The sequence below is a fragment of the Notamacropus eugenii genome, chromosome 2 (genome assembly GCF_028372415.1).
Source record: "Notamacropus eugenii isolate mMacEug1 chromosome 2, mMacEug1.pri_v2, whole genome shotgun sequence".
In the NCBI taxonomy this organism is placed as follows: Eukaryota; Metazoa; Chordata; class Mammalia; order Diprotodontia; family Macropodidae; genus Notamacropus; species Notamacropus eugenii.
The window spans coordinates 50,186,109-50,213,271 of record NC_092873.1 but is presented as its reverse complement, the minus strand read 5'-3'; the positions used below and the strand labels follow the sequence as shown (position 1 = coordinate 50,213,271).

General features: G+C 45.8%; 1 protein-coding gene across 1 annotated transcript in view; it reads right to left on the bottom strand.

The window, feature by feature from the left end:
• Nucleotides 1-21,256, bottom strand: part of STX1A (syntaxin 1A) — a 38,288-nt gene extending 17,032 nt beyond the window's left edge. Inside the window, exon 1 of the mRNA XM_072640211.1 lies at nt 21,179-21,256. Within this exon, the coding sequence (XP_072496312.1) occupies nt 21,179-21,208 (30 nt within the window). The 5' untranslated portion in view covers nt 21,209-21,256. The remainder of the gene's footprint in view (nt 1-21,178) is intronic.
• Nucleotides 21,257-27,163: the final 5,907 nt, after the last annotated feature.

The window sequence follows — 27,163 nt, the reverse complement described above, 5'->3', positions numbered from 1 at the left end:
GTGTGTGTGTGTGTGTGTGTGTGTGTGTGTGTGTGTGTGTGTGTGTGTGTGTGTGCTTGAGCTCAAGGGACAGCAGGGAAGCATCTTTCTCATGCAGGTGCCTTGGAGCTCCCCTCCCCCAGCCTCCCAGCCCTGGAGAAGGGAGCAGGTGCTGGTGCCAGCCCCAGCCGCCTGCCTGCCCGCCCCAAAAGCTGCGGAACAAAAGTCACCCCATCAGGAGTAATTACCTCTTTGGCTTCCCTGTCTGTAGACAGTGCAGCCCATCCACCCAGAACTGTCATTACTTTGCCTTTCCTCAAAACCTGTGTCTTTTTGCTCTAGGCTGCCTTCCTTCCACTCCCATGGCAGTATGCCTACCCATCCTGCAGATGGAGAAGGTGAGGTCTGGCTGGGAGGAGGAGCTGCCCCAAAGGGTCAGTAATATGGATGGCCCAGGAGCAGGGCCACCTCCTGCATCTGGCTGAAAACTTCACTCATCAGGGGGATGGGGACTTTCCTTTTCCTCCCTCTAGCCAGTCTAGGCTCCCCACACAGCAGGACTAAGTCCTGGGTGGGGAGGTAGGAGACCAGACAGACAGATTCCTGCCCATGAATTTGAAGGTTATAGCAAGAAAGCAGCTCCCACAGGACATGAGGTCAGGGGTCCCGGACTTGAACCTGTGCTCTATGTGTATTAATTGCACAGCCTTGGACAAGCACCCTTACTGGCCCCCCCACCTTCCTCAGCCATGAAATGAAGGGTTTTGGAGGTCCCTTTCCAGATGTAAGTCTTCTGTGATGGTGACTTTGGAAGTTAAGGATATCTCAGGCACCCTAGTGTGAATTTGGGTCTAGTAAGGGGTGGCTGATGGGCATCAAAGCCCTGGCTCTGCCCAAGCCTAGCTGTTTAAGGATTCCACTGGGGTTCCACTCTTTCCACCCCCTTTCACCCCTGGAGGACCCCCATCAATCCCATTCTCCTTGCCTCAATAGACACGGGGCAGTGATTGGAGGAAGGGCTCTCTAGGTAAGACATTTTGTCTTCCAGCAGGATTATGGGCCCCTCCCCTGGCTCACAGGGATATACCTGAGCCTATTTTCATTTCACTTGCACAAGGCAATGGTCCCAGGGGTATCATCTCTGATGTGATAGGGGAGCCACAGAGATCATAGGGACAGATTTCTCCCTGTGAGAGATGGAGAATAGAGAAATGCAGAGAATGCTGGACTTGAGGTCAGGAAGAATCTGGGTTTGAATCCTGCTTCTGACATTATGTGACCTTGGCCATCATTTTTCTGAGCCTCAATTTACTCATCTGCTAAATGGGGATAATAACTTCTGTGGGCTGACACGAGCCGCTAATGAGAGAAAGCTGGCAAAGTGCTTTTGCTCATCTCTTGAACTCGGGAGAGGAAGTGGGGAGGCAGTGATGGTTCTCTCCCAGTCCATGGGGCACCTCTGCATCCCCACAAAGGATGGCTGCTAGGCTCACCTGGCAAGGACCAGGGCTCTCTGGAACTCCCAGTTCAAGCTGCTGAGGAGGAGGGATGAGGGAGGTGGGAGGTGGGAAGTTGAAGTTGGTGAAGGAAGCGGGTGTGAAACATCTCCAAGCCTTCTGCTGCTGGGCTGTCACGGCTCCTCCCACGGCAGCTAAAATAAACCCCTCACTCAGCCTTGCTGCTGCTATGTGGCACCCCACAGACAGAGAAGCTGAGGGAGATCTCCAAGCACTGAATCTAGTTCTCTTGGGGCTACTCTGGCCCAATACAGGTCAGCTAATTTCTCCCTGGGGAAACTGAGGCAAAAAGGCAGGATGATCCTCCTTGGTCAGTGTCAAAGAGAGGCAGAGAGAGGAGCCAGTTCTCAACATCAAGCCACACAGCCTGTCCTCCTCTGTACTGATTTTTCCTTTCTCTGTTCCAAGGGAGGGAGAGACTGGACCAAAAGAAGGGAGTGGCTAGGATCTTTGAAAGAAAAGAGGCAGCTCTGTTCTCAAGAATGAATAATGAAAGTCTGGGGCAGAGGCTCGGTGGCTGCATCACAGGAGACACTGGGACCCCTACTCAGCCTGGACCTGGTCCTCCCACAGGAGCAGACCAGCGTCTGGGTGGCAGACAGGCTTTCCCTTCCACTGACTGCTCCTCTAAGGCTGCTCAGCCAAATACTAGCCCCTGCCAAGAGGTAAACAGCACAGGTGTGTCTGGTTCTTACCATCTCCTCCCTCCTCCACACCATTGGTAGCATGTGAGCTGAATTGTGTCTGGAGCAGTGGGGAGGGGTTTCACTGACCTATTCACACCTTCTGGTCTGCTCCCTCCCATCTTGTGTTTAGGATATAGCTGAAGGAGGGTAGGCAAGGTTTGGGGGTTCAGGATTAGCATTCAGCCTGGGATCAGGGTTTTGGATGAGGGCTGGGAAGCCAGGGCTAAGAGGTCAGGGCTCCATCTGTGGCCAGGCTTAGGAGTTAGTGTGTACTTTGGGATTCCTGGCCAGTCTGAGACCAGGGAGGAGTTTTTTGCTGTGCAAAAATAATTGATTCCCAAAAGGATTGACCCATGACTTTCATCCTTCTTGACTATGCTTTAACTCATGAAATTTAATTGGTATAGTCACCTTGTTTTTTCCTCCTCCCCAAAACAAAGCAAGTTCCCTGGGATTATTGGGCCATCAATTTAGAGCAGAAAGGGATATGAGAAGTCATGCTGTCCAACTCCCTCATTTTACAGATAAGGAAACTGAGACCCCAAAGGATCATAGATTTAGAGATTTTATCTTGGAAAGGATACTAGAAATCCTCTAGGCCAACACTTCATTTTATAGATGAGAAAGCTGAGGCCAGAGAGGTGAACTGTCCAAAGTCACATGTGTAATAAGTGGCAGAGTTGGGTCCTCTGACTAAATCTAGCTCTTTCCACCCATGTTTGCCTCTCGTGTGACGAATTAGAAGCCCATGTTTTAAAAAAATCTTTCCAATAAAAACTTGCAAGAAGGAGAATTATTGGGGTATCAAAAACTGAAAATGTCATATGACTGGAGAAGAACTGATCAGACGGGAGAAACCAATGCAGCTGACTTGAGGATGTAGCTAAAAACCACGGAGCTGAAGAGGAGAAAAAGACAGTGCTACCTATGAAGTGATGATGCCCAATGAGGGCATGTGGACCCTGGCTCTATGAGAGGAAAATATACATGAGCCAGGGTGAATAGGAAAATGAAGCTAAGGGATAGGGCAAGGATTGAGGGAGGAGTTCATTGCCAAGCTAAGGGCTCTAGAAAGGAGGAGGGGCAGCACAGGTTGCTAGACAGAAGACTGTTTGATGTTAGAAAGCCTGATTTAGGCCTTGGCTTTGCCACCTACTATCTGAAACCAGACACAAGTCATTTCTCTTTGTGAAGCCTCAGTTTCCTCATTTGTAAAAGGAGTTTTGACAAGATGACTCCCAAGGTCCCTTGTAGCTCTGAATTTATGCACCAGAATGTGTATGGGAAATTTGTGTTGAAGGTCATTTAAAATATTTATGAATATACATTCAGTTGGTTCTGTCACTGCTTAAAATGTTTTGTGTCCATGATAAATGACTTATTTAAAGAAGATGTCTGTGCAGAACAAAGGATCTGGCCCAGGAGTGTTCTATTCTAGAAGCCTCAATTGTCCTCCTGTATCCTTGGCAATTAGCCCCCTGTCCATGGTACTGAGCTCTCTTCCGTGAGATTTAGCCCCCCTGTCCCTGACACTGAGCTCCTATCTCTGGTATATAGCCACGCTGTCTCCTGCTCAAGCCTTATATTGAGCCAATAAAGGCTCTGGAAAAACTGTCACACACAATTATCTCCAGATCTAAGCTGTTCCTGTCGAGGCCACCCTCCCCATCATTCTCTAAGCACCTCTTACACACAGGGCCCTGTGCTGGGGGCAGGGGGGCTGGCCACAGAGCTCCATGCTCGGCACAGTTCTGGGGTCTCCCTGAGGTAAGTACTGAGTGCTCCTGCCATGCCTTGGCCTCCCATGCTTTTCAGATGATAGATATCTGAGGAGATCAGTTCTAAGGTCTGCCTGGAGGACTCTGCTCATCTACATCTCCTGGGGAGGACTGATTTGCCTGGTGGCTCTAGAAATTATTAGGCCTTGCTGAGGCAGAGCTGGCAGAGGAGGGAACCCCCACTGTTGCCCTAAGCAGAGCCCCCACCCCCAGACTGACCCCTAGATCTCCTTACAAATTGAGCTCTAATTACCACACACACACACACACACACACACACACAAAACTTAACTATGACCACAGCCCTCTGTTTGCTTTGTACCGTCTCTCTGCATGATAACTCCAAGAGAAGCCTCTGGTCTTTGGTTCATTCTAGACAGAAAGCTCTCAGTCAATCTAACATTGCCTATGGGGCCTGCCAAGCAGGCAGACTGCCCAGACGTCCTGTTGACTGGTGCCCAAATTAATCTAACCCCTTGCCTACTGCTCTTCTTCTTGTATCATGGCTATTTTGGGACCACACGACATAGAGAGGAAAGATGGAGATGGTGAGGGGTTGAAGGAAGAAACAACATACCAGATAGAAACAAGACAGGACAGCTCTATGTGTAGGCAGAGTAGGCAGACACCCACATGGGAAGCTGGGAGAGGCCTGAGAAAAGTTTCCCCTGTCCTCAAAATATCTACCCCACCATCTGCCATGAGCCTGAAATTCCACCATTAGAAAGTCACTCCTTTCGGAATGCTGCCCCCAGTCTCCTCTTTTAGAATCCAAACAATCCATGAAAAAAATAATTGTATTTTGTGGCTGCCTGATATAGTATGGAGGGAAATAATTGGGAATCAGGGGACCTGGGTTCTAGTCTTGGCTCCGTCTCTCACTGTGGACCTGGGTAAGTCCCTTCCTTTCTCCAAACCCGAGCTGATTTCTCTGGAGGTGGAAGAAGTTGGTCTAGATTCTCTTTCCCATGTTTTTTTTTTTTTGAAGCAAAAATATGAATCTTTATTTTCATTAAGAACCTATTGAAAAAGCGAAAGGTCTTTCCCATCTTTTTCAGATCTGACCATCTAGAAGACAAATCCCCTGAGTCTCCAGTTTGAATATGTTTATCAGGTCACTCATCCTCAACAGGAGAGAGGGCCAGTGAGACCACCGGACACTGCATGGAGGGACAGGGCCTAGAAAGTGGAGGCACTGAAGAGGTCACAGAGAGGTTAAGTGACTTATGCAAGGTCATACAATCAATATGAGTCAGAGGTGGGTCTATCCTGAATCTAAGGCTGGCTCTCTTTCCACCAAGTCAGGCTGCCTCTCCTATAATGTTTTACATACATATAATGCTGTAGGAGCTTCAGTTTTAGTTATGGTACTTAAACTCCCTCCTCCTAAAAAAAACTGGGGATAGAGAGGCAGGGGAGGTGCTGATGCTCAGAGAAAAGACCTGAGACAAAGATGCTGGAAAATTAGCTCAAGAAAAAAGGTTGAAGGAATTTGAGTGTTCTTTAGATGGGAGAAGATCTACAACCATAGCAGACCTTAGAAAGGGGGGTTTAGTGGGGGAGGGCTCAAAAAAGAGGAGAGGGAGCCAGACATGGAATCAGGATCACAAATTTAGAACTAGAAGGAATACTGGGGACCATCTAGTCCTCCTTTTACAGATGAGGAAACTGAGGCCCAGAGGAATTCAACATCTTGCCAAGGGTCCAAAGATAATAAGGGTCTTAGGTGGAATTTGAATCCAGGTCTTTCTGATTTCAAGTCTACTACCCTGTAATCAAATCCCTTAATCTTACAGATGGGGAAACTGAGGCCCAGAGAGACTAAAGTACCCAAGGTCACACAGGTAGTAAATGGTGGAGCCAGGATTTGAACTCAGGTCCTCTGACTCCCAAGCCAATCCTTTTTCTTCTCTGTCTCAATAGAGAAGTTTGAGTGATGACCTAATTATGGTTTTTGAGGCACTTCTGTGCTTTTCTGAGGAAGATGCTTAGTTATCATTCTTGTTGTGAAGGAAACAGGCCCCAAGGCATTTGGGTCAGACACGTGGAAGAGCTTTTGGACCATCCAGAGCCCAAATCCTGAAATGGGGGATGGGAGGAGGGAGTTTTTATCCCTGGAAGTCCTGAAGGAAAAAGACACCCATTTGTTTTGGGTGGTGCTGGGCAGCTGGAGAGTGGCCCCCATGACCTGCTGTGTATCCTTCCAGCCTGAGGCATCAAGGATTCTAAGAATTTGGGTTCTGTAATTCTGTGATTCTTATAGCAGGCAGAAAGGAAGTTGCCAGCACTTCAGGGATGATTCCCGATATGTGATGTCAGTTCTGGACAAATTGATTCATCACAGCTGATGGTGCTGAGCAGAGAGCTGCTGTCACCAGGCGGTCCTCTCCCACCCTTTTTAATGACTAATCAAAGTCCCAATTAAAAAAGTACAGAAGGCAAATAGATGGGTCAGGAGTGGGTGAAGGTGGAGCTGAGCTCAAAGAGAAGGTGCTGAGGGATTCCAGAGCACTCTCTCACACTCTTTTGACCTCCACTCCCAAACCCCAGGGCCAGGAGTAGTTCATACTGACTTCCTGGATGTGGTGATAGCTCCAGAGAAATCAGGAGGTGGTGAGTGTGGTGGTATGGTATAAAGATGGTTGAAATTGGCATCAAAGACCTGAGTTTGAATTCTGACTCTGATGCTACCTGTGTGACCTTGGACAAGTCATATCATGTCTTTCTTGGCCTGTTTCCTCATCTGTAAAATGAAGACATTGGACTAGATGACTTCTAAGGTCCCTTCTATCTTTGGGTCACCTGAAGTCCAATCCTAGATCTATGATCCTATGACCACCTCCATTTCCAGTGGCCACCCCACCCTCATCACGGACCTATCTCTGCTTGTTTGTTTCTCAGCCTTGATCACTGGAGGTCCTGATGACAGAAGGCACCAGGGAATTATCAATGAATCAATCAACAAGCATTTATTAAGAACCTACTAGATGCTAGGCACTGTGCTACACTTCACAGCTCCCACCTAACCCTCAAGGAGCCACTGTCTAGTTGGGGGAGACAGCATGGAAATATATCTTTACAAAATAGAAACAAGGGAAATTGGGGAAGAAGATTCCAGTAGCTGGGGTGTGGCAGAAAAGGCTTCAGGTGGAAGGAGAAATTTGAGTTGAGCTTTGAAGGAAACAAGTCCAATCTCATTGTTATAAATAGGGGGGAAACTGAGGTTCAGAGAAAGGCAGCAGCTTGCCTAAGGACATAGAGATGGCTAAATACCAGAGTTGGGTTTTGAACTCAAGACTTTTGAGGAGTTGGACGTGGTGACATGAGGATAGGAAGTCATGGAGGAACAGAATCTACTCTTCTCTCTTGCTGATCTCTGACCTGGTCACCATCTCAGCTCTCCTATCCTCTCTTTGTTCTATCAGATCCCTATTCAGTGATAGGAGCCTCAGTCTCTCTACTTCCTTCTAATTTTATGGAGAGGCACCATGATGTAGTAGGGTAGAGAGAGCTGGCCACAGAGCTGGGAAGACCTAGGTGGGAGTCCCACCCCTGCCACATTCTGACTGGGCAAAGTTGCTTCATCTCTCAGTGCTCTACACCACTGATTGAAGTGCCAACCTGCATTGGTAGAGGGCATTTCCTCAGAGGGGACCTCAGTGAAATCCCAAGTTTTATTCTTAGCCTATCTCATTTCTGAGGGAGACTGAAGTCTGAGGCCATTCACCCAAGAGGACAGTGGCAGAATGGGATGGGAAACCCAGCAGATCTCTCTCTCTCTCTCTCTTTTTTTCTCTCTCCCCCCCCCCCTCAAAGCACCCACTGGGTGCAAGGGGAACTCCCAGGAGGTGAGGTCATACTGAAAAGGGAAATCAGACAAAGACCATCTGCAGAAAAATAATGGGTCTCCAATCCCAGAGATGTTTTGGTTTTAAATACTGAAATCTTAGAGTTGGAAGGGACCTCAGAGGCTTCAGGGACCAAGCTAGTTCTCTTCCTGTATCTCCAAGAAGTGGCCTCCACTTTTGAGACCTCTAGTGAGGGGGACCCACCACTTCCCCACCCCAGGCAGCCCATTTCCCCTTTTGAGTGGCTCTATTAGGAATTTTTCCCTGCATGAAGCCTAAGTTTGCTTCCTTGTAACCTCCAGCCATAGTCCTTAGCTCTGGCCCTTGGGGCCAGGTACATATCATCCCATAATTCCTCCATAAGACAATGGTGCAGAGATTTGAAGGCAGAAATCTTATCCTTCCTTTTCCCTCCCTCCCAGCCCAGTCAAGCCCCCTCATCTTCATCAAACAGCTCCAGTCCTTTGAATGGAAGGAAGTCTGCTTTCCAGAGCTCTTTCTATTTTGACCCTCTCCTCTGAATGGGCTTAAGCTTGTCTACGACCTTCCTAAAACATGGCAGCCAGGATAGTCATGAAAGCTAACGTTTAGAGAGTTTTGGTAAAGGTTACTTTACACATATTACTTCATTATATCCTCCCAACAAGCTGGGAGGTAGGTGCCATCACTATCCTCATTTTACAGGAAGGGAACTGAGGCAGACAGTAGCTGTGTGACTTGCCCAGAGCTAATAAGTTATCTGAGGCAGAATTCCAACTCAGGTCTTCCCAATTCCAAGCCCAGAACTCTACCCATTAGACCAGCTACCTGCCTCTAGAACTGAACACAATCCTCTAGATGTGTTTTGACCAGGGCAAAACAACCCAGCCACTCTTGTTTTACAGATGGAGAAACTAAGACCCAAAAAAGGGAAATCACTTTCCATAGCAAGATGGTTGGACATAAATGGAATACAAATTGAACCCCATTTTCAATGCACTGGGGGAGCTGATTATGTATAAGGAGGGTTTGATCAATGTGGAAATGTTATTTAAGTGAGTCAATGAACATTTCTTAAATACCTATTATATGGCAGGCACTGTGCTAAGTATTAGAGATACAAAAAGAGGTAAAAGACAGTCCCTCAAGGCCCTTACAATCTAACGAGGAGTGGGGGGAGAATAAGGGATAGTATCTAGAGAGAGATGGGGTATTTTGGGGAGGGAGTAGCAGGATGGAACACCTCATGCTAGACTAAGGAGGGAGAGCCGGACCATCTTTTCACCCCCACTTATTCTCTAAATCTAGCTAAAAAATAAAAGCCAATCCTACCAGACCAGGCTTGACCAGACCCTGACCATGGTACTACTGATGCAGTCATGGAATCCTTGGCTTAGGAACCTTGTTGGGTGAGTCTTTCCCTTGGAAGCAAGTTTCTTAGCTCCCCTTCACACATGCTCATCACGATCCTCTTCCCAAACTCAAGGGACCACCAAGAGTTGGGGAATCACAGCTATACTCTTGGTAAGATGCTCGAGGGTACCCTGTGTGCAATGACATGGGGCGAGGGGGGCAGACATAGGACCTGTGGATTGCCTGCTTCAGTATGGTATGGGACCACTCATTTTGATCATTTTGGGGAAGAGGATGAGAGATGCTTTAGGGTCAGTAATGGGGGGTGGGGCTTGAGATTCTGTTTAGAATATGGCATAGTGTTCAATTATTCTATCACATTAATAAGAATAAGAGAAGTAGGAGGCAGCATGGTGACTGTCCTGGAAGCCAAGAGGACCTAGGTTCAAGTCCTGCCTCTGAACATCCTGACTGTATGACTCTAGGTATCACTGAACTGCTCAGGAATCCAGGCATCTCTTAAAGAGTACAAAATGCATGGAAAATGCTGATCCACATTAGGAGTAATTCCCTCACCCTGAGAGTTCCTTACACCAATGAAAACACAGGTCTAACTCCATCTCCTAATAAGAGAGGCTGCATACTTACTAGCCATGTGACCACAGGCAAATTCATTAACCTCTCTGGGCCTCAGTAAAATAAGATAAAATACCTGTGTTGTGAAGCTCCAGTGAAATAACAGATGTAAAGCATTCTGCTAACTTTAAAACACAATCTAAAAGTCAATTATCCTCACAAGGTCATAACTTACGAGCTGGAAGAGAGGCCAGCAAGCTCACTCTGCTTATGTTGGCAGGGGACACTCTCCTGCCTTCTTCCCTTCTCTCATGGGGTGAGCTCTTCCTTCTCCCCACCTGTCAGATCAACCATAAAGCACCTAAGCCCATAGAATCTTTGATCTAGAGTTGGAAGAATTTCAGAGATTGTCTACCTTAACCCTGCATTTTACAGAAAAGTTAAGTGACTTGACCAAGATCCTACAGGTAGTAAGTAGCAGATAAGATGATACTCATGTCCTCTGGCTCCAAAACCCCTGTTTCCATTATTTGTGGTTGTTTAGTCATGTCCTGCTCTTTGTGACCTCATTTGGGGTTTTCTTGGCAAAGATACTGGAATAGTTTGCCATTTCCTTCTTCATCTTTTATAGATGAGGGTTAAGGGACTTGCCCAGGGTCACACAGCTAGTAAGTGTCTGAGGCTGGCTTTGAACTCAGGAAGATGAGTCTTCCTGACTCTAGGCCTGGTGCTCTGTGCCATCTTTCCATCATACCACATTGCCTGTCTTAAAGATATAAGGCACTGTGTTAGGTGCTGGAGATATGCAGACAACAATGACATGGTCCTTGATCTCTTGGAACTGACATTCTCTCAGAAGTTCCAGCAGCCTACATTTTCAAGCACCTGTTCAAATCTGACCTTTCATTCAATGCTGAGTTAAATTTCATCTTGTTCAGGCAGCCTTCTCTGACCACCTTGACCCCCATGGACTTCTCCTTTCTCTCTGATCTGCACAGTGCCAATTTAGCCCTTAGCTCTCTACTGTTTGGTAATGTGCTCTTGTGTGTGTGTGCGCATGTGTGTGTCTCATCTTACACCAAGGACCCTAGTTTCTGGAGGATTTACCCTTATCTCTGGTGATGGTGATGATGGAAAGTTACTTTTGTGGTGGCTAAAGAAATTTTCTGTCTGGGTAGGTGCCCTGGCTAAGTTCCATCACAGAACGTGTCTAACTGGCTTTGAATTGGAGTGGCAACAGCTATGGTCTCAGCCCCTTTTAAATAAGCATTTTGGTGTAGTTAAAATGCTGAATTTGAAGTCAGAGGACCTGAGATCAAATCCTGGCTCATTCTCTTACTTTCTATGCAACCTCGGGGAAGTTACTTCCCCTTGTCGACTCTCAGTTTCCTCTTCTGTATAGAGAGAAGGCCTATTCTAATCGTATGTCTGTAATCATGTGATCCCTTAGGTTAATGGTTTGCCCCACAGCCTTCTTTCCTTGGATAGGCTATACTTCTATGAGGGCCTGGCTCCCACTCATCTCAGGATACAATGGGAAGCCCTCCCGAGCCCACCCACACTGCCCCCTGTAAAACAGGAAAAGTATCCTCTTCTTCCACGTCTCCAGTTGAAGGAAGAAGGTGTAGGAGGAAGAAAAGAGGTGAAAAAGAAAGGCTTTGTGACAAAGGAAAGAAACTGGGTCCATGGCTGTGGAGCACTGAAGGAATGTGCCAGCTCCTTCCCCAAGTGTGACTTTTATAAATAAGCTTCCCTTCTCCTTCCAAATCTGGCAAAGGAAAAGGGGGTGGCGGAAGAGAGGGGAAAGAAGGAGAAGAGTGAACTGAGTCTTCCCATTCTTTCTATCCACACCAAGTATCACCTTCCTAGAACATGCCGCTCTCCAGCTCTGAGTTATTTTTTAGCCCTAGAATGGGAAGGGGCCTGAGCTCACCACAGGATCATGAATTGAAGCTGGGAGAGACCTCCAAGAGCATCCTGGGATCAGAGATTTGAATCCATAATCAAATCAATCCTTCTATCTCTACTGTGTCTTCTTGATCTATTCCTGTGTGGCTGCACTTACCATCTCTGTAACTTTCCAAACTAAGAAATTCTTAGCCATCAATCCCTATGTGTGTTGTTGCCCTATCAGAGGGTAAGCTCCTTAGGCACAGGAATTGTTTTCACTTTAGTATTTGTATCTCTAGGGCTTAGCACGAGCTTGGAACATAAATGCTTAATATATGATCATTCATTCATTCATAGATTTGGTAACAATAAGCAATCTATTGCTCATTCACAGCTAGAAAGACCCCTCCAGGTCATTTATTTCAAATCCTTCATTTTGCCAAGGAGGAAACTGAGGTCAAAATTAAGTGGCTTGTCCAAGACTATATAGATGGGAAGGAGCAGCATGGCTTATGTCAGAGGAGAAACTTGAACCCAAGTCATAGATCTCTCTCCCACACATACTGACTTAGAAAACTACAAATTAACATTGCCTATATTTGATTGTATTTTTTATTTGTTTTGTTAAACATTTCTCAATTGCATTTTAATCTGGCTCTGGCTGAATTGAGTTTGACACCTCTGCATTACACCATGCTGTTTCTCTTTTTTTCTTTTTTTTGATAAAATGGAGAATATTAATCACATTACCTTCTTCATGGCAGAATTTCCAGGATGGTGGCTCTGGAAAACTGAAAGGGCTAAATGAGCCAGGGAATTTAGTATCGTATTCCTCACAATTCTGAGCACTGAGCTGGGCACCCAGTGCATGATCAATAATTACTTATTGATTGATTGACTGACTGATGGCTGCTGGAACCTGGCTTAATTTGGTGCTTCAGGAGACAAACTACAAGTGGGAGAGTAGAGCGATGGCTCTGTCCTTTGGTCCAGAATCAACAGTCCCTCACAATGACTGAGTACGTGGCCTCCCCATAGTGTATTATTTCCCAAAGAACTTCTATCACTATTTGTAGTCATTCCTTAACTTATTCATCCATTCATTCAACATTTATTAGAGCACATTGTGCACAAGCTCTTATATAACTCAACGGAAGGAGGTATGGTGGGGATTATTCTCCCTGCGGTATGATAGTATGGCTTCGTTCATTTATTCCAACTCTAGACAGAACTACAGAGTTGGAAGAGCTCTCAGAGGAAGTCTAGCACAACTCAGATCTGAACGAAAAGAGCCTCTCTTGAATTCCCCCCAAGAGGTCTCCCAGCCTTTGGCTCAAAGGCTTCTAGTGAGGGGGAACCCCTGGAGCTGCTCAGTTCATTTTGGATAGCTCTCATTCTTAGAGAGTTCTTTCCATTAAGCCTAAATCCACTGCCCACACTTCTACCCCTTGGGACCTAAGAGAACAAATCAAATCCCTCTTCCCTGTGACAGCCCTTCAAATACTTGAAGACAGCTCTCACATCCTCTCCCTCCCCCCACCCCAGGCTGCTCTTCTCCAGGCTAAACATCCTCATTTCCTAAACCTGATTCCAGGTCATTCACCATCCTGGTTGCTCTCATTTATATATTCTTCAGCTTAGCTACCTAGAACTGAATGTGGTAATCCAGATGTGGTCTGACCAGGGCAGAATATAGTGAGAATATCACTTCCCTGAATACCATATTTCTTTAAATACCTCCTGTGACCAACCATATTAGGTGTTTTATTTTTGGCTGACATATCACTACTGACTTATATTGGACTTGAAGCCTACTAAAACCCTGCTATTTTTCAGATAAACTGCTGTCTGGCCATGTCTTCCTCCTCTCATAGTTGACATTGAGCTTTCGAACCCAAGTATATTCATCCCCATGAAATTTCATCTTATTAGATTTATCTGAATATAGAAATCTTTTTTGACTCATGCCACTGTGGCCAAGGCGTTAACTAGCTGACTCATGTAATTTAGGGTCATCTGCAAATTTGGTAAGTATGCTACCTTAATTAGTCATTGATGAAAATGTTAACTAGAGAGTGGGGTCAAGCACAGATCCCAGTGTCAGTCCAAGTTGGTAAGGAACGATTACTCTTTGAGTCCAGTTACTGAACCATTTCTGAATCCATCTAAATGTATCATCATTGGTCTTAATCCACATGAACAGAATGAATGATTCCCTCACCTGCTTTGTTTAAATTAGGGTAAACTGTATCTAGAGCAGCTATCTGAGGCATCTAGGTAGCACAGTGGATAGAGTATGGGGCTTGAAGTCAGGAATAGCTGAGTTCAAATCCTGTACCAAATACTAGCTTCATGAGCCTGGGCAAGTCACACTTAATCAGTCTTAGCCCAAGTTTCATCACCTATAAAATTAAGATAATTATAACCCCCGGAGTAATTGTGAGGATCAAAAGAGATAACATGCAGCACTTTGCAAACCTTAAAATACTTAGATAAATAGGGGCATCTAGGTTGCATAGTAGTGGATACAACATTGAGTTCAGATCTGGTCTTACTAGCTGTGTGACCTTGAGCAAGTCACTTAACCTCGATTGCCCACCCCAATTCTATATAAATATTAGCTACAATTATATAGTAGACCTACCAATCTATTTATTATGTTAAAAAAAGAAATTAGGTGCATCTGGTTTGACCTGCTCTTAATTAAACTCAACAGTCTTTGTGATCACCATTTTCTTTTCTAAATGTTCATCAAATATCCCTTTACTAATAGACTTTGGAATTTTATAAGGAATCAAGCCAACCTCACTGACCTATAGTTTATAAACTTCATTCTCTTTCCTTTCTTGGAAACCTGGATATTTACCTTTCTTGAGTGCAGGGGTCCTGCTTCTGTTTCCACAATCATTCAACGATCACTCATGGGTGTTGAGCAATCCTGGCAAGTTCTTTTAAGATGCTCTCTGGGGATGGTAACCTGAATTCACCATGGACAGCTAGTCATTCTCTTACAACTTCCTTATTTATCTTGGTTTCATCTCCCTATTAATCATTTTTGTTTTTTCCTTTCCAGTACAAAGGTTCCTCTGCTTGGCAGAGAAAATGGATGTAGTTTAATTGCTTGCCTTTCTGCCTTCTCTCCTTTGTTGGTTATCATTACCTCAACCACACTGTCCTAGATTTTCTCATATCCTCCCTAACTTCCAACCTCCTGCTGCTTCTGAGTTCCACCCCCTGGGGATGAGCAGAAGATGTTTAATCTCACTTGTATATGACAATCTTTCTACGATTTGAAGATAGCTATCATGATCTACCCTCCCTTTCATTGTGTGCCCGGTATTTTGTGGGATGGAAAACAGAAATATAAGATACCAGATTCCTACCCTCTGGGAGGTCACAGTCTTAGTGGGAAGATGAGATATGTGTACAAACAATTAATTTGCCATGTAAGGCAAACTATACTAAGTGTTAAATATGAGGATCAAACAGTAGTTACTGAGGTCAGCATAGGAAGAGATTATTGGCTTTGATAAGGTTTTGGAGTGATAAGTGATAAGGCTTCATGGTGGTGGTGGAACTTGAAGGGTGAGTGGGATTTGGATTGGTAAATAAAAAGGGATCTAGGTCTTTTCTATTATAGGAGTTCTGGGAGTAAGAAGAACTGGGTTCCAGTCTTATGGTGGTTGCTAGAGTATCTTGGGAGATAAGGTTGATTGACAGAAGTCAGCTTGCTGAGGGCTGAGTACTTGAGAATGGATTTTGGACTTTATTAATTACACAAAAGGAAAGAGATAATAAGTTGAGAGATGGAGGGACCTCAGAAACCATCTAGGTTAGCACCTTCCCCCTCCCCCATTTTACAAATGAGAAAACTGAGGCTCAGATAGGTTAATTATCTTTCCAAAGTTGCTATATTTTACAGGCAGATCACAGAAGATTGATTTAGAGCTAGAAAGGACCTTAGAGATCATTTTGTTCTAATTCCTTGTTTTACAGATGAGGAAACTGAGGCCCAGACAGGTTAATTATCTTGTCCAAAACTTACATTTTATAAATCATAGGTAACTGATTATACATCTAGAACCAGAAGAGACTTTAGAGGTCATCTAGTCTAACCTTTCCCCCTCTGATTTTACAGAAGAGGAAACTGAGGTTAAATGTCCCAGTTCTCACAAGTCGTAAGTTTCAGGGTTGCGATTCAAACCCAGGTCCTTAGACTCCACATGTAAGTCTGACTCCCCTAGATATAGAGCTGGAAGGAACTTCAGAGGCCCTTGAATTCACAACCCATTTTATAGATTAGGAAAATGCACTCCAGAAAGTCTAAGAATTTTGTCCAGATTACAGAGGTAATATTTGAACCCAGGTTACCTGCCTCCAAGGCTACTCTCTTCCCATTGATGAGGCTTCCTCTCTTTAGACAACAGAAAGAAAGGTGATATACCTGAGGTCATTCAGAAAATCGTGACTGAGCCAGCTCAGAATCTTAACCTCTTGGCTACTACCTCAGATACTTTTTCTCCCCGAATAAGCTCCCAGTGTCTCATATGCTTCAAACCCCCTGGTTCTTGGTTCTTGGTTCCCCAAGGCTGAATGTGGCAAAATGAGGCATAAACCAGTGTACCTGAGGATGCTGGAAGAAGGCAGGGGCTGGAGAAGATTCAGTGTGGCCAAAATAAACTAGAAAACCAAGATGCCAGGATGGCAAGGGGGTCCCACCTACACCCAGGCCTCTGGCGTCTTGGACTACTGGAGGCTGGTCCCTTTGAAACTCATTATCCCAAATGAGGGCCAGTCCAGAGGCTGCCCTTTCACATCTGGGTCCTACTGCTCTTCATTACCCCAGTCAGTAACAGGAAGATGGTCATGGTTCAGGGAAGGATTTGGGGTCGGAAGGGACCATCTGGTCCAACCCTTCCTTTTACAGATGAGAAAAGGAAGGGCCAGAAAGATGAAGAGCCTGGCCCAAGAACCCACAGACAGTAAGTGGCAGAGCTGGGATTTGAACCTGGGGCCTCTGATTCCAAATCCACCGTTCTTTCCACTGTACAATATTTACTTATTTCTTTTTTGTTGAATTAATTTATTTTTCAGTTAACAAGCATTTATTTTCTCTCCCATCTCTGCCCCCCTTGAAAAAAGAGGTTATCTGCATATTCTCTATGATCTTGGCAAGACCAAGGATTACATACTAAGAAAATAAGAACATGGACAAATAAGGACTTTCTATGGGAAGATGACAGTTCCAATTCCTCATCAGACCCCCCCCCCCCCTCCAAATGTGAGCCCTAAATTGTTTCTCCAGCAGCAGTGATGGGCCACACTGAACATCCACACTCTTGTTAGGGAACACAACACAAATATGCATAATCAAGCAAAACAAATCCCCAAATGGTCCACGTTCGAAATGTATGTCTTGTTCTGCCTCTTGAATCCCACAATGCCTTTGTTAAGACCCAGGCAAATGTCGGCCTACTGAGTCAGATGGGACCTTAGTGGCCATTGAATCCCACCTCTTGTTTTCATTTTTTGTCCATGTATACCCAGTGACTAGCACTGTGCTTGGAACATAGTAGGTGCTTAATAAATGCAAGTTGATTGTTTAACTGATTTCACAGAGGCCCAAACTTTCTATGACATGGTGGGTATGCTTGGGATGAGCAACCAGGGTAGATTCTATGTTGCCTATGTTGATCTCACTGTGTAACCCTGGGCAAGTCACTTAACCTCTCTGTGCCTCAGTTTCCTCAGCCACAAACCTACCTAGGTCACCCACAGGGTTGTATGAAATAATAGACATGAAGGTATTAGGAGACTGGATAGTGCAGAACGCACACCTATCATCCATCCATAGATTCTAGGGTTTTGGTTGTTGTCTTTTGTTTTGGAAGAGGACCAAAATGACATCACCATGAAAAACTCAAGTTTCAATGTGTCCAAGTGTGGCTAATCAGACCAATACAAGCTCGGAATGCTCTACCACAGATTCAGCACAGATAGGCCATGTGAACATTTGGGGTGGATACTCCAAATAGGGTATGGAGATATAGAGGCTGGTTATTATCACATCCAGGAATTCTTTCCCTTTACTTCTCCATTGACTTTCTCTTTCTCCTCCCCCTCACTTACAACACACAGAAGCTGTGTATTTCACAGTCTCTTTCTGTGAAGGGTCAAGGGACTTGCCTAAAAATAAGCCCATTATACATTTACTCATCTATGAGCTAATGCTGTCTACCTCCTCTTAGGAATTACCACTGAGCAGGCAAACAGGAAACTCCTGGACAACCACAAACCCAGGCTGGAGAAGTATTTAGAGAATTAACTACTTGAGAGACCACATCTTTTTCCTGTGGAATCCCAAGCCACTCAGAACACGCCCCTGGTGCAAATAAAGGGCCCAATGCTTATACCTTAAGGGTAGCTTCTTCATCCTTTCTCAGATATGGGTGCTACCACTTAGAGGGCCCTGAGCTGGGCAAGGGTACCAGAGGTAAGAAGAGCCAGGTTCCTTGACTTTGGAAGCTCTGGATCTGATGGTAGACTCTTTAGTTGGTTTGGGATGGAAGGAGACAAAATCACCATACTCAGAGCTGATGGAGAAGACAGGTTACCGTATATTCTCTACGATCTTGACAAGACCAAGGATTACACAGCAAGAAAATAAAAACATGGACAAGTGAGAACTTCCTGTGGCTCCTGATCAGACTCCCCCTCTTCCTCTTCATCAGCCAAATGGGAATCCTAAATTGTTTCTTCAGCAGCAGTGTTAGGCTGCACGAAAAGATCCACACTCTTGCCCAATCTCACCTATGATCAACGGGGAGGGTTGTGAGATTTGGGGGGCAGCAGGTAGGTCTGTGGCCAGTGTTCGGGGGTCAATCTATTCCCACGGTTAATGGTGAGTCTGTGGCCCAGACTAGAGTTTATTCTATAGATTGGGTTCACAGGGCAGATAAGGGGGCTTTTTTTCTCTCGCTTTACCTTCAGGATAGGACTCGAACAGGGCCAAGTCTCATTCTGTGAGAAAGTGGTCACAAAGCCAATGTCAAGATGAAGGATAAAGAGCTCCAGGGCCCACTTGTCCCTAAATCCTTGTCTTTCAGAGTTGAGAATACAATTTTCTAGCCATGAGCTTCCTTCTGGCCTGAATTGGAATTAAGCAGAGAGACACTTGGAGGTGGAGTGGAGGAGGGGGAGACTCCCAAATCAGCACAAATAAAATCTCTTTGAACACTGAAACCTGAATATCTCAAACTTGGTTCTTGATTCCCAGCCTCTGGAAGAAAGGGGATGGGGGCCATAGAGCTAGAAACCAATTATGGAGCACAAGGAAGAGTTCCCCACAGGGCACATGCCCCAGAGGAAACTGATTTGTTAGCTTTCTCCTGGGATGGTGGTAGGGGAGGAACAGCTGAGGCTAACCCCACAATAATGCCTTGTAGGCTGGTTTCCTGGACATGAGACTACTCTTAATCAAGGGGGAAGGCTTCCTGTCCTAATTATGACTTCAAGGGCTTGGAGATCAGGAGTAGCATATCCACATGATGGTTCCCATAGCATATTTCAGCACAGAGTTCTAACTGCCAGAAACAGCTGAACAGAGAAGTTTCATTATTCTGGATTTGGTTGAAAGGGTTGGAGCTGAAGTTGGATTTCTTGCTAGAATTCCCTCCCCTGAGGGCTAGTCCCAAATTCAGAGAAGCCCTGGCTCCGTTTGGCCCCCGTTTTCAGGCAGTCATTTAACACAATGTGAACAGACATTCCTTTCCACATTTCTTTGTACCCTCAGTATATCCATTTCTCTCCTCTCTCTCTCTCTCTCTCTCTCTTTCACTCTCTCTCCCTCTCTTTCTCTCAGAAAAAAGAGGGATGGTTACTAATATTCAAAGGAATTAACAAAGAGGCCAAGAAGCTGGGGGTGGGGAAAACATGGGGTACAATTCACCACCTCTGGACAACAGGGAGTTGGTGGCATGGGGTGGTAACTCCTCAAATGTGGTTTAGGTGAGTACCTCCCTCTACTCCAGAGCTTTGATCATTTAGGGTTACTCTGAAGGCAGAAGCTCTGACTTAGTCATCCATCCTTTTATTTTCCTCAGTACCTGGTCTAGGGCCTGGCACACAGTAGGCATGCCATAAATATTTGCCAAATTGAATTAAGGAGTTGAAGCTAAAGACAACAGGCTTACACTCTGGAAAATTTCCCAATTTACAAAGCTTTCTTTTCCATCCTCTCCTGGTTTAGAGGGAGCAGAATGCCTTGGAGTAGGGCAAGATGCCACTACCAGGACTTGGATAAATGTACTGGGAAACCTTGGAGCCCCAGAAACACAGCTTGAACATCAGATTGAATTTGGAAAAAATATAAATGAATTTGTCCAGGGATGTTGAAATAAGGCTAATGTTGGCATGAAAGGGCTTAGTGTGTGGAAACTGGGGAGGAAAGATTGGTCAGGTAGTCCTCCCTGTCCCCTATTAATGACAGCAGTGAGGGAATTTCCCCTCCCTCTTCCCTCCATCCCCTCAGGATGGGGCCTGCTCAAGAGGAGCCTCAAGACCCCAGGCTTTACTTCAGAAGAAAAGAGGTCGTGGAGACTGGAGACAATTAGGGGGTGGTGGGGTGGATAGGCCATATATAAATGCTAAATCAGAAGTAGGGGGAGGTCCTAGGAGCCCCCGCACAAAGTGGTGGGAGGTGGCCAAGGGGGAAGACGGGAAGGTACGTGTCCCCCTTTACTGCATGGGGGCGAGAATCCAATTCACAGAAAGCAAGCAGAGGATGTGAGGAGGAGGGAACCAGCAGCCACAAGTGTCTCAGCCCAAGTGAAATCCAAGCCTAAGAGAACAGAAGCAAGGTGTCTGCAAGGAGGGGGCCTGCAGCCACCCGTGGTTTTTTTCTCTTTTTTTCTAATGACAAAAGACACCAAAGCCGATGCGAGAGCCCAGGTGGCCCCCGCCTCCTCGATCCAGGGACAGTCTGTTTCTCCAGACAGCCCCATTTCCGGACCTCGCCCTGGGTTGGGCGCATAAATCTTGTCCGCCCTCCCCCAGGCCCGAAGAGCTCAGTCTGGTCCTTCCTTCTCCCACTCCCGCCCCCTTCCCCCCAGGCTCAGAAGGCAGCACCTCGGACAGCTCCGGGAGCTGAACTCGACAGGGAAGTGAGGGAGGAGGAAGGCTGGAGGATTTCAGCGGAGACACCACCTCTTTAGGGAGTCTAAAAAGACCAGGTATCATGGGAGCCTAGGAGCTAAAGCCCTAGGTATCACCCCCAGAATCCTCCCTCCCCAAAATAAAAGGGAAAAAGAAAAGTTTCTCTGGGCCTCTAGGGAGGTTGAGGCAGTCACTCCCAGTCCCAGGGCAAATGGGGAGCGAGGCCCAAAGTCTCGGGAAGGTCAGCAGGGGATGGGGGTTGGCCTGGGACTCCCCCACCCCTCCGGGGAAAGGTAGGGGGGCGCGCCCGCCCTCAGAGCTCCCGCCCTGGGCGTGTCCCGGGGCGAAGCCCTGGCGTCTGGGCTTCTCTGCTCCGCCCCGTCTGGGCGCGGAGATCCGGGCGCGGGGAGCGATCTTACCGTGCGGAGCTCCTGGGTTCGGTCCTTCATGCTCCCGGGAGTGGAGGCGGCAGCTTGGGCAGTAAGGGCGGCAGCAGTGGAGGCAGCGGTGGCGGCAGCTCCAGCCGTCTGGGCTTCGTTCGCATGCGCGACGGCGGCCCTGCAGATGCGCAGCACCTCCCCCGGCCCCGCCCCGGCCCCCGGGACCCTCTCTCGGGGACCCAGGCCCCGAGCACCCCGCCCTGGCCCCGCCCCTCCCGGGAGCAGCCCAGAGCTCGGGCCCGCCCACGCCCCCTCCTACAGCGGCTCCGCTCCTAGGTAGGAATCCCGGCCCCCGTGCTCTCTTCGCTGGGCCCCTGCCCGGGGGGCTTCAGCCGTGGTCCTACCCTGTTATTTCACCGGTCGCGACCCCGCCCCATCTCCTGTTCAGTCTACCTTGTCCAGTCTCTCTGCCCAGCCCCCTTCCATTGGGACTATCTCGCCCTGCCCATCCTCACCCCGGGGACCTCTGCTGTACTTTCCCCCCTGTTTTAATTCTTCCCCTCCCATGGACCCCACCTCTTCCCTCCTTTCCTACTACCTGGCCCCAGTCTTGATGCGGTACACCCTCCTCTTTTTATTGGGCAGGGTCCTGGACTGATGAGATGTTCAGAGGGCTACTTTCTCATAGAATGACAACTGGGGCTCACAGTGATCTGGAATCTACATGACGTTGAGCAAATTACTTGGACTTCTCCCAGCCTCAGTTTCCCTACCTGTAAAATGAAGTGGTCTTCTCAATGAACTCTACAGGTCCTTTCTGAGGCTTACATTTTATCATTCCTCCCTCCGAAACAAGGTTTCCTTCCCCAGGCTACTCTGGTCCTGGATTTGCAACGTGTCTAGAGGCCCTATCCCAGTGGTGAAGCTGCCTCAGGTGCTGGGAACATTTTGGAACTGCCAGGGAGTCATTGTGGGCTCTGACCATCAGTCAGTTAATATTTCTAGAAAAATGTACTTTACTTAAGGCACTGTGGAACAAATGTGATTTTAAAAGCACTTTCCCCGTCCCTACTCAACCTCCTTAAGGGATGGAGTCAAGACCATCTATTTTCAGGGCGTGCTCCTCATTCAAGTCTTACCCTCCCCAGTGGGTTGGGCTCTAGTCTTTTAGCTTTGTTCTCTGGTCCTAGTCTTTGCAGACCCAATGACATTTATTCCCTGTCCAAGTCTCCTCCCTCGCCCTGGGCAGACAAGGTGTTGCTTTGGCTCCCTGCCTCTTCCTGTATCCCTACATGTGTCTGGTCCTGGCTTTCCTCCCAGAGGCCAAGGCTGATGGCAGCTTTGGGTCTGTGCCCACTCTTGCTTGTCCTCCCTCTAAACCCTGGCATGAGGCACACAAAGATTTCTCATCATTTGTTTAAGTAGAGATGCACATTAAAAACAATTCAGCACGTCATTCTGTCTTCTCCACCCTACCCTCCCAGCTCCCTGTTGAGCATTGTTAGGGTACACAGAGAGAAGGGGGCGCAAAGTACCTGTGTGAAATCTCCTGGTCAGAGGAAGACATGGCCCCTACTCAGGAGATCCTCCCATTTAATGGGAGTAGACAATAATGACAGACAGACTTTAGAACTAGACAGATTAAAATTCTATACAAAATGTGTGTACAATATTGGAGGGAACAGAAATGTAGGTTTTTCATGATGCCCTTGTGGACTAGATGTGGCCTAACTGATAGGAAATTCAGGTGGATTTATTGAGTGGCCAGTCCAAAGAGCGGTGGATAGAGAGTTGAGTCTGGAGGCATGAAGACCTGGATGGGTTCAAATTCTTCCTCAGACACGTACCAGCTGTGTAGTTATTGTAGTGGTTCAGTCATTTCATGACACCATCAGGGTTTTGTTTTTTCTCTTGGCAAAGATCCTGGAGAGGTCTGCCATTTCCATTCTCCAGCTCATTTTACAGAAGAAGAAACTGAGTCAGACAGGGTTAAGTGACTTACCCAGGGTCACATAGTTAGTCAGTGTCTGAGGCCAAATTTGAACTCATCTTCCTGACTTCAATCTCAGCACTCTATCCACTGTGCTACCTGGCTGCCCAGTTTAACTCTGGGCAAGTCATCTAACATTTCAGCCTCAATTTCCTCATCTGTAAAAATGGATATAATAAGAACAGCTTCCTCACAGCACTGTTATGAGGATCAAGTGAGATAGCACATGTAATATGTTCTGCAAATCCTAATATACCTCCTAAATGTGAGCTATTATTAACTCTTATTAATTCAATTAATGCATATTATGATTGATCTCATATTGGAGGAAAGTCTCTAGTGGAGTACCTCTAGGATCCCTGCTGGATTTTCTGCTATTCAACATTTTCACTTGAATAAAGGCACAGATGGTATGTTAATCAGACTTAGGGATAACACCCAATTGGGAGGGGTAGCTAGCAAAATGAATGACAGAGCCTGGCCTCAAAAAGGTCTGAAGAGACTAGACCACTGGCTGGAATTGGAGATGAAATCAATAGGGATAAATGAAAAAAAAAATCTATTTGGGTTCAAAAGATCAGTTTTCCAGGTTCAACATGGAGGAGGCTAGTCTAGTCTAGTCTAGTCTAGTCTAGATGGCTGTTTATTTGAAAAGGTCCTGAGGGTTTTAGTAGGTAGCCTGCTTAATATTAGTTAACAGGGTCATAGGATAGCCATACAAACTAATACTATCTTAATTTTGGGGAAACGATGCATTAGGAGAGGCCTAATGTCCAGAGAGGTGAGAGTTCCATTGTGCTCCTACCTTGGCAAGTGCTGTCTGGAGTGTTGTGTTCAGTTCTAGGTGCTAGATTTGAGGAAGGATCTTGAAAGCAGGAACTGGCCAGAGGAGGGTGTCCAGCATGGCCACATGAAGGGACTGGGACAGTCTGTAAAAGAGAAGTTTTAGGGGAGGTGTGATAACGGCTTCCCATCATTTGAAGGGCTACCATGTGTAGGCCTTGTTTTGTTCTGTCCCAGAAGGCGGAACCAGGAACAATGGACGGAGATGGCATAAAGGCAGATTTGGGTTTGATGTTATGAAGAACTTCCTAAAAATGAGAACTACTTTATCCCAAAGTGGAATAGACTGCCTGGGGAAGGTTTGAGGAAGGGAGAGGTTAGTGCTGGGAGGTAGAGATGAAAACTGGAGATTTTCAAGGAAGTTGGCTGTCAGTTTGTCCTGTATTTTGGTGGAGGGGACTCCTTTTCAGATGTGACTTGGACTGGCTGTCCTCCAAAGTGGCCTGTTTGTGACAAGTACAATTAGGAAGACTTCCTGGAGGAGGTGGTCTCTGTTTCTTGGAGGAGGTAGAAACAGGGGCAGTGAGTTCTCCCCAGAACTTCTCTTTGATGATGTCAAAACCCTCTGTGAGTGTCTGCCCTTCAGGCATGATCTTTGACTCCCTCTGTCTATGTGTTTCCCAGTCTGTACTCTGTTCACCAACATCTTTTGAGAAAGGAACAAAACTGCTTCTAAAGGTTATCCAGTGCTGAGAGAGAAACTCCCTGTGGTGTGTTATTTGCAGCAATGTGGGGGAAGCACCTGGCAAGCTGGCCACACTCACTTTTGGGCCCTTGTAGGGAACCTGGAGCTGAGCCCAGGGATTCCCGAGCCTGGAAAAGGACAGTAGTTCTGCACCCCTAAGCACTAATGCCTACCCTTTCCCAGTCCCTGGTACTCATACCCCACCACTTCTCCCCTCTGCCCTGAAGCTGAAGCTATTTTAAACTTTGTTCCATCAAGCAACTGAGGGCACAGGCAAATCTGCATCCATCTTTTCACAATTCTGGAGTTAGCCCAATTACTCTGGGGTATTGTTATCTACAGGATACTTATAATTGCCATAAATTCAAGGTATCTAAAGTTGAATGTGTCATCTCTTTTCATTCCCACTGCATTCAAACAAAAGCAAAACTTAAGTCTTCTGTTTTTTCCACTTGACCTGACCAGACCCCAGACTAGACCATGCCATCCAGATACATCATCCTTCACCTCAGTTTTCTGCCTTTTGCTTTTGGCACTTAATTAAATCAACATGATCACTGCTTCTGGAAATGGCATGTCAATCCACACATCCTCTCTGTCACTCTTTATGTCAAAGCTTCCTTTCCTGGTCACCAATGCCTTCTGTGGGTTGTTTCCTTCTACTAGAATATGTTTTTTAAAGACAAGGACTGTCTCATTTTTATCATTGTATTTCTGTTCTTTAGCCTGGCACATGATAAGTGCTTAATAAATGCTCATTCACTCACTTGAGTTCCTTGTCTATCAATGGTATCACTCTCCTAGTCGTGGAATCATGCCATCTCAAAGCTGGAAGGAGTCATGTATTTCAGTTTGGATTGAACAAGAATCCTTTCTACCATATACCTGTCAAGTGGTCATCTGGACTTGGTCTTCAGACCTTGGAAAGCTTTCATTGTAAAGTTTTTTTCCTTCTATCAAAGTCATTCATTGAGCAAGCATTTATGTGCTACTATGTCAGAAGCTTCTCACTCTGGAGCCAAGCAGTACAACTTTTGGTATTGGAAGATAGCTCTAATATTCCTTTCTTCTCCTGCAAATCTTTTCTTCTTCAAACTAGATGTCTCCATTTCTTTCAATTCACTTTTTGTGACATGACTTTCAATTCATCATCCTTGGTTTCCTCCTCTCAACAAATTCCAGTTTGTCAAGTTCGAGTAAAAATTGTCCCTTACAATCTCTCTGATTGAGTTTCAGCAACCCCCCTTTCAGTTTACAGGTAGGTATGTTCATCTGGGCCTGATGACCTGAATTCATTGAGGGTCACCTGATACCCTCTTACTACCTCAATGAGTAATCAATTGACAAGTATTTATTAAGCTCCTCCTATGTACCAAATAAATACTCTGCTAAACACTGGAGATACATTCAAAGAAAGAAATAATTCCTCCTTGTAGAGAGTTCACGTTCTCCTTATTTATCTTAAGATTAAATTCCCTGTTCATCAGTTTCATTTTTTTCTTCCTTATTACCCTGCTTCCACACCCCTGCTCACACACAAAGCACCCCTATCACCAAGTAGATTATAAACTCCTTGGTCACAGGGACAATATTTTATGACACTTTATATATCACATAGTGACTTCATATCATTGGATCATAGACTTGGAGCTGAAGGGACCTCAGAGAGCATTGAGTCTGACCTCCTCATTTTATGGATGAAGAAAATGAGACTGAAGGAAGTGAAGTAGATTGCCCAACATAACATGAATAGTAAGTGTCAGAAGTCAGACTTGAACCCGGGTTTTCTGACTCTAGAGTCAGTTTTTTTTTTTCCCACTGTACCATGTTACATATAATAGATATCCAATACATTTTGTTGATTGCTGAACTGACTTTATCCTTTAGGATAATATAATATAATTAATATAATAATATAATATAATATAATATAATATAATATAATATAATAGGGAGCCATTGTTGGTTCTTGAGCAATGAAATGCCCTGATGAAAGCAACCTTTTAGGAAGATTTACTTGATCTGGGTGCACTAGACAGAATGACAAGGGGGAGACTAGAGGCAGTCAGGACACTGTTGCAGTAATTCAAATGATCATTCCCCATTTACTTACATTATTCTCTCTGCCTCTGTTTCTCTCCTTCCTTCTCTCCTTCCCTCTGTCTCTGTCTCTGTTTCTTTTTCCAGGATATTCTAGAAGTCTGAAGCTCTAATAGCTTGAAACATCACTAAGACTTTTGCAACACCCTGTATATGTGTCTATCTTATACATACACAGTTGTTTGCATGTCTTCACTTCCATTAGAATGTGAGCTCCTTGAGAACAAGGATCTTTTTTTTCTTATATCTCCAGAGCTCAGCATAGTACCTGGCACACAATAAGCACCTAATAAATGCTTGTTGCCTACTTGCCTGAATGAGGTAATGAGGTATTGGACTCCATTGACTGAGGTGGAAATGGAAGGAGGAGGACAGATGTGAGAGATATTTCTAAGAAAAACTCTAC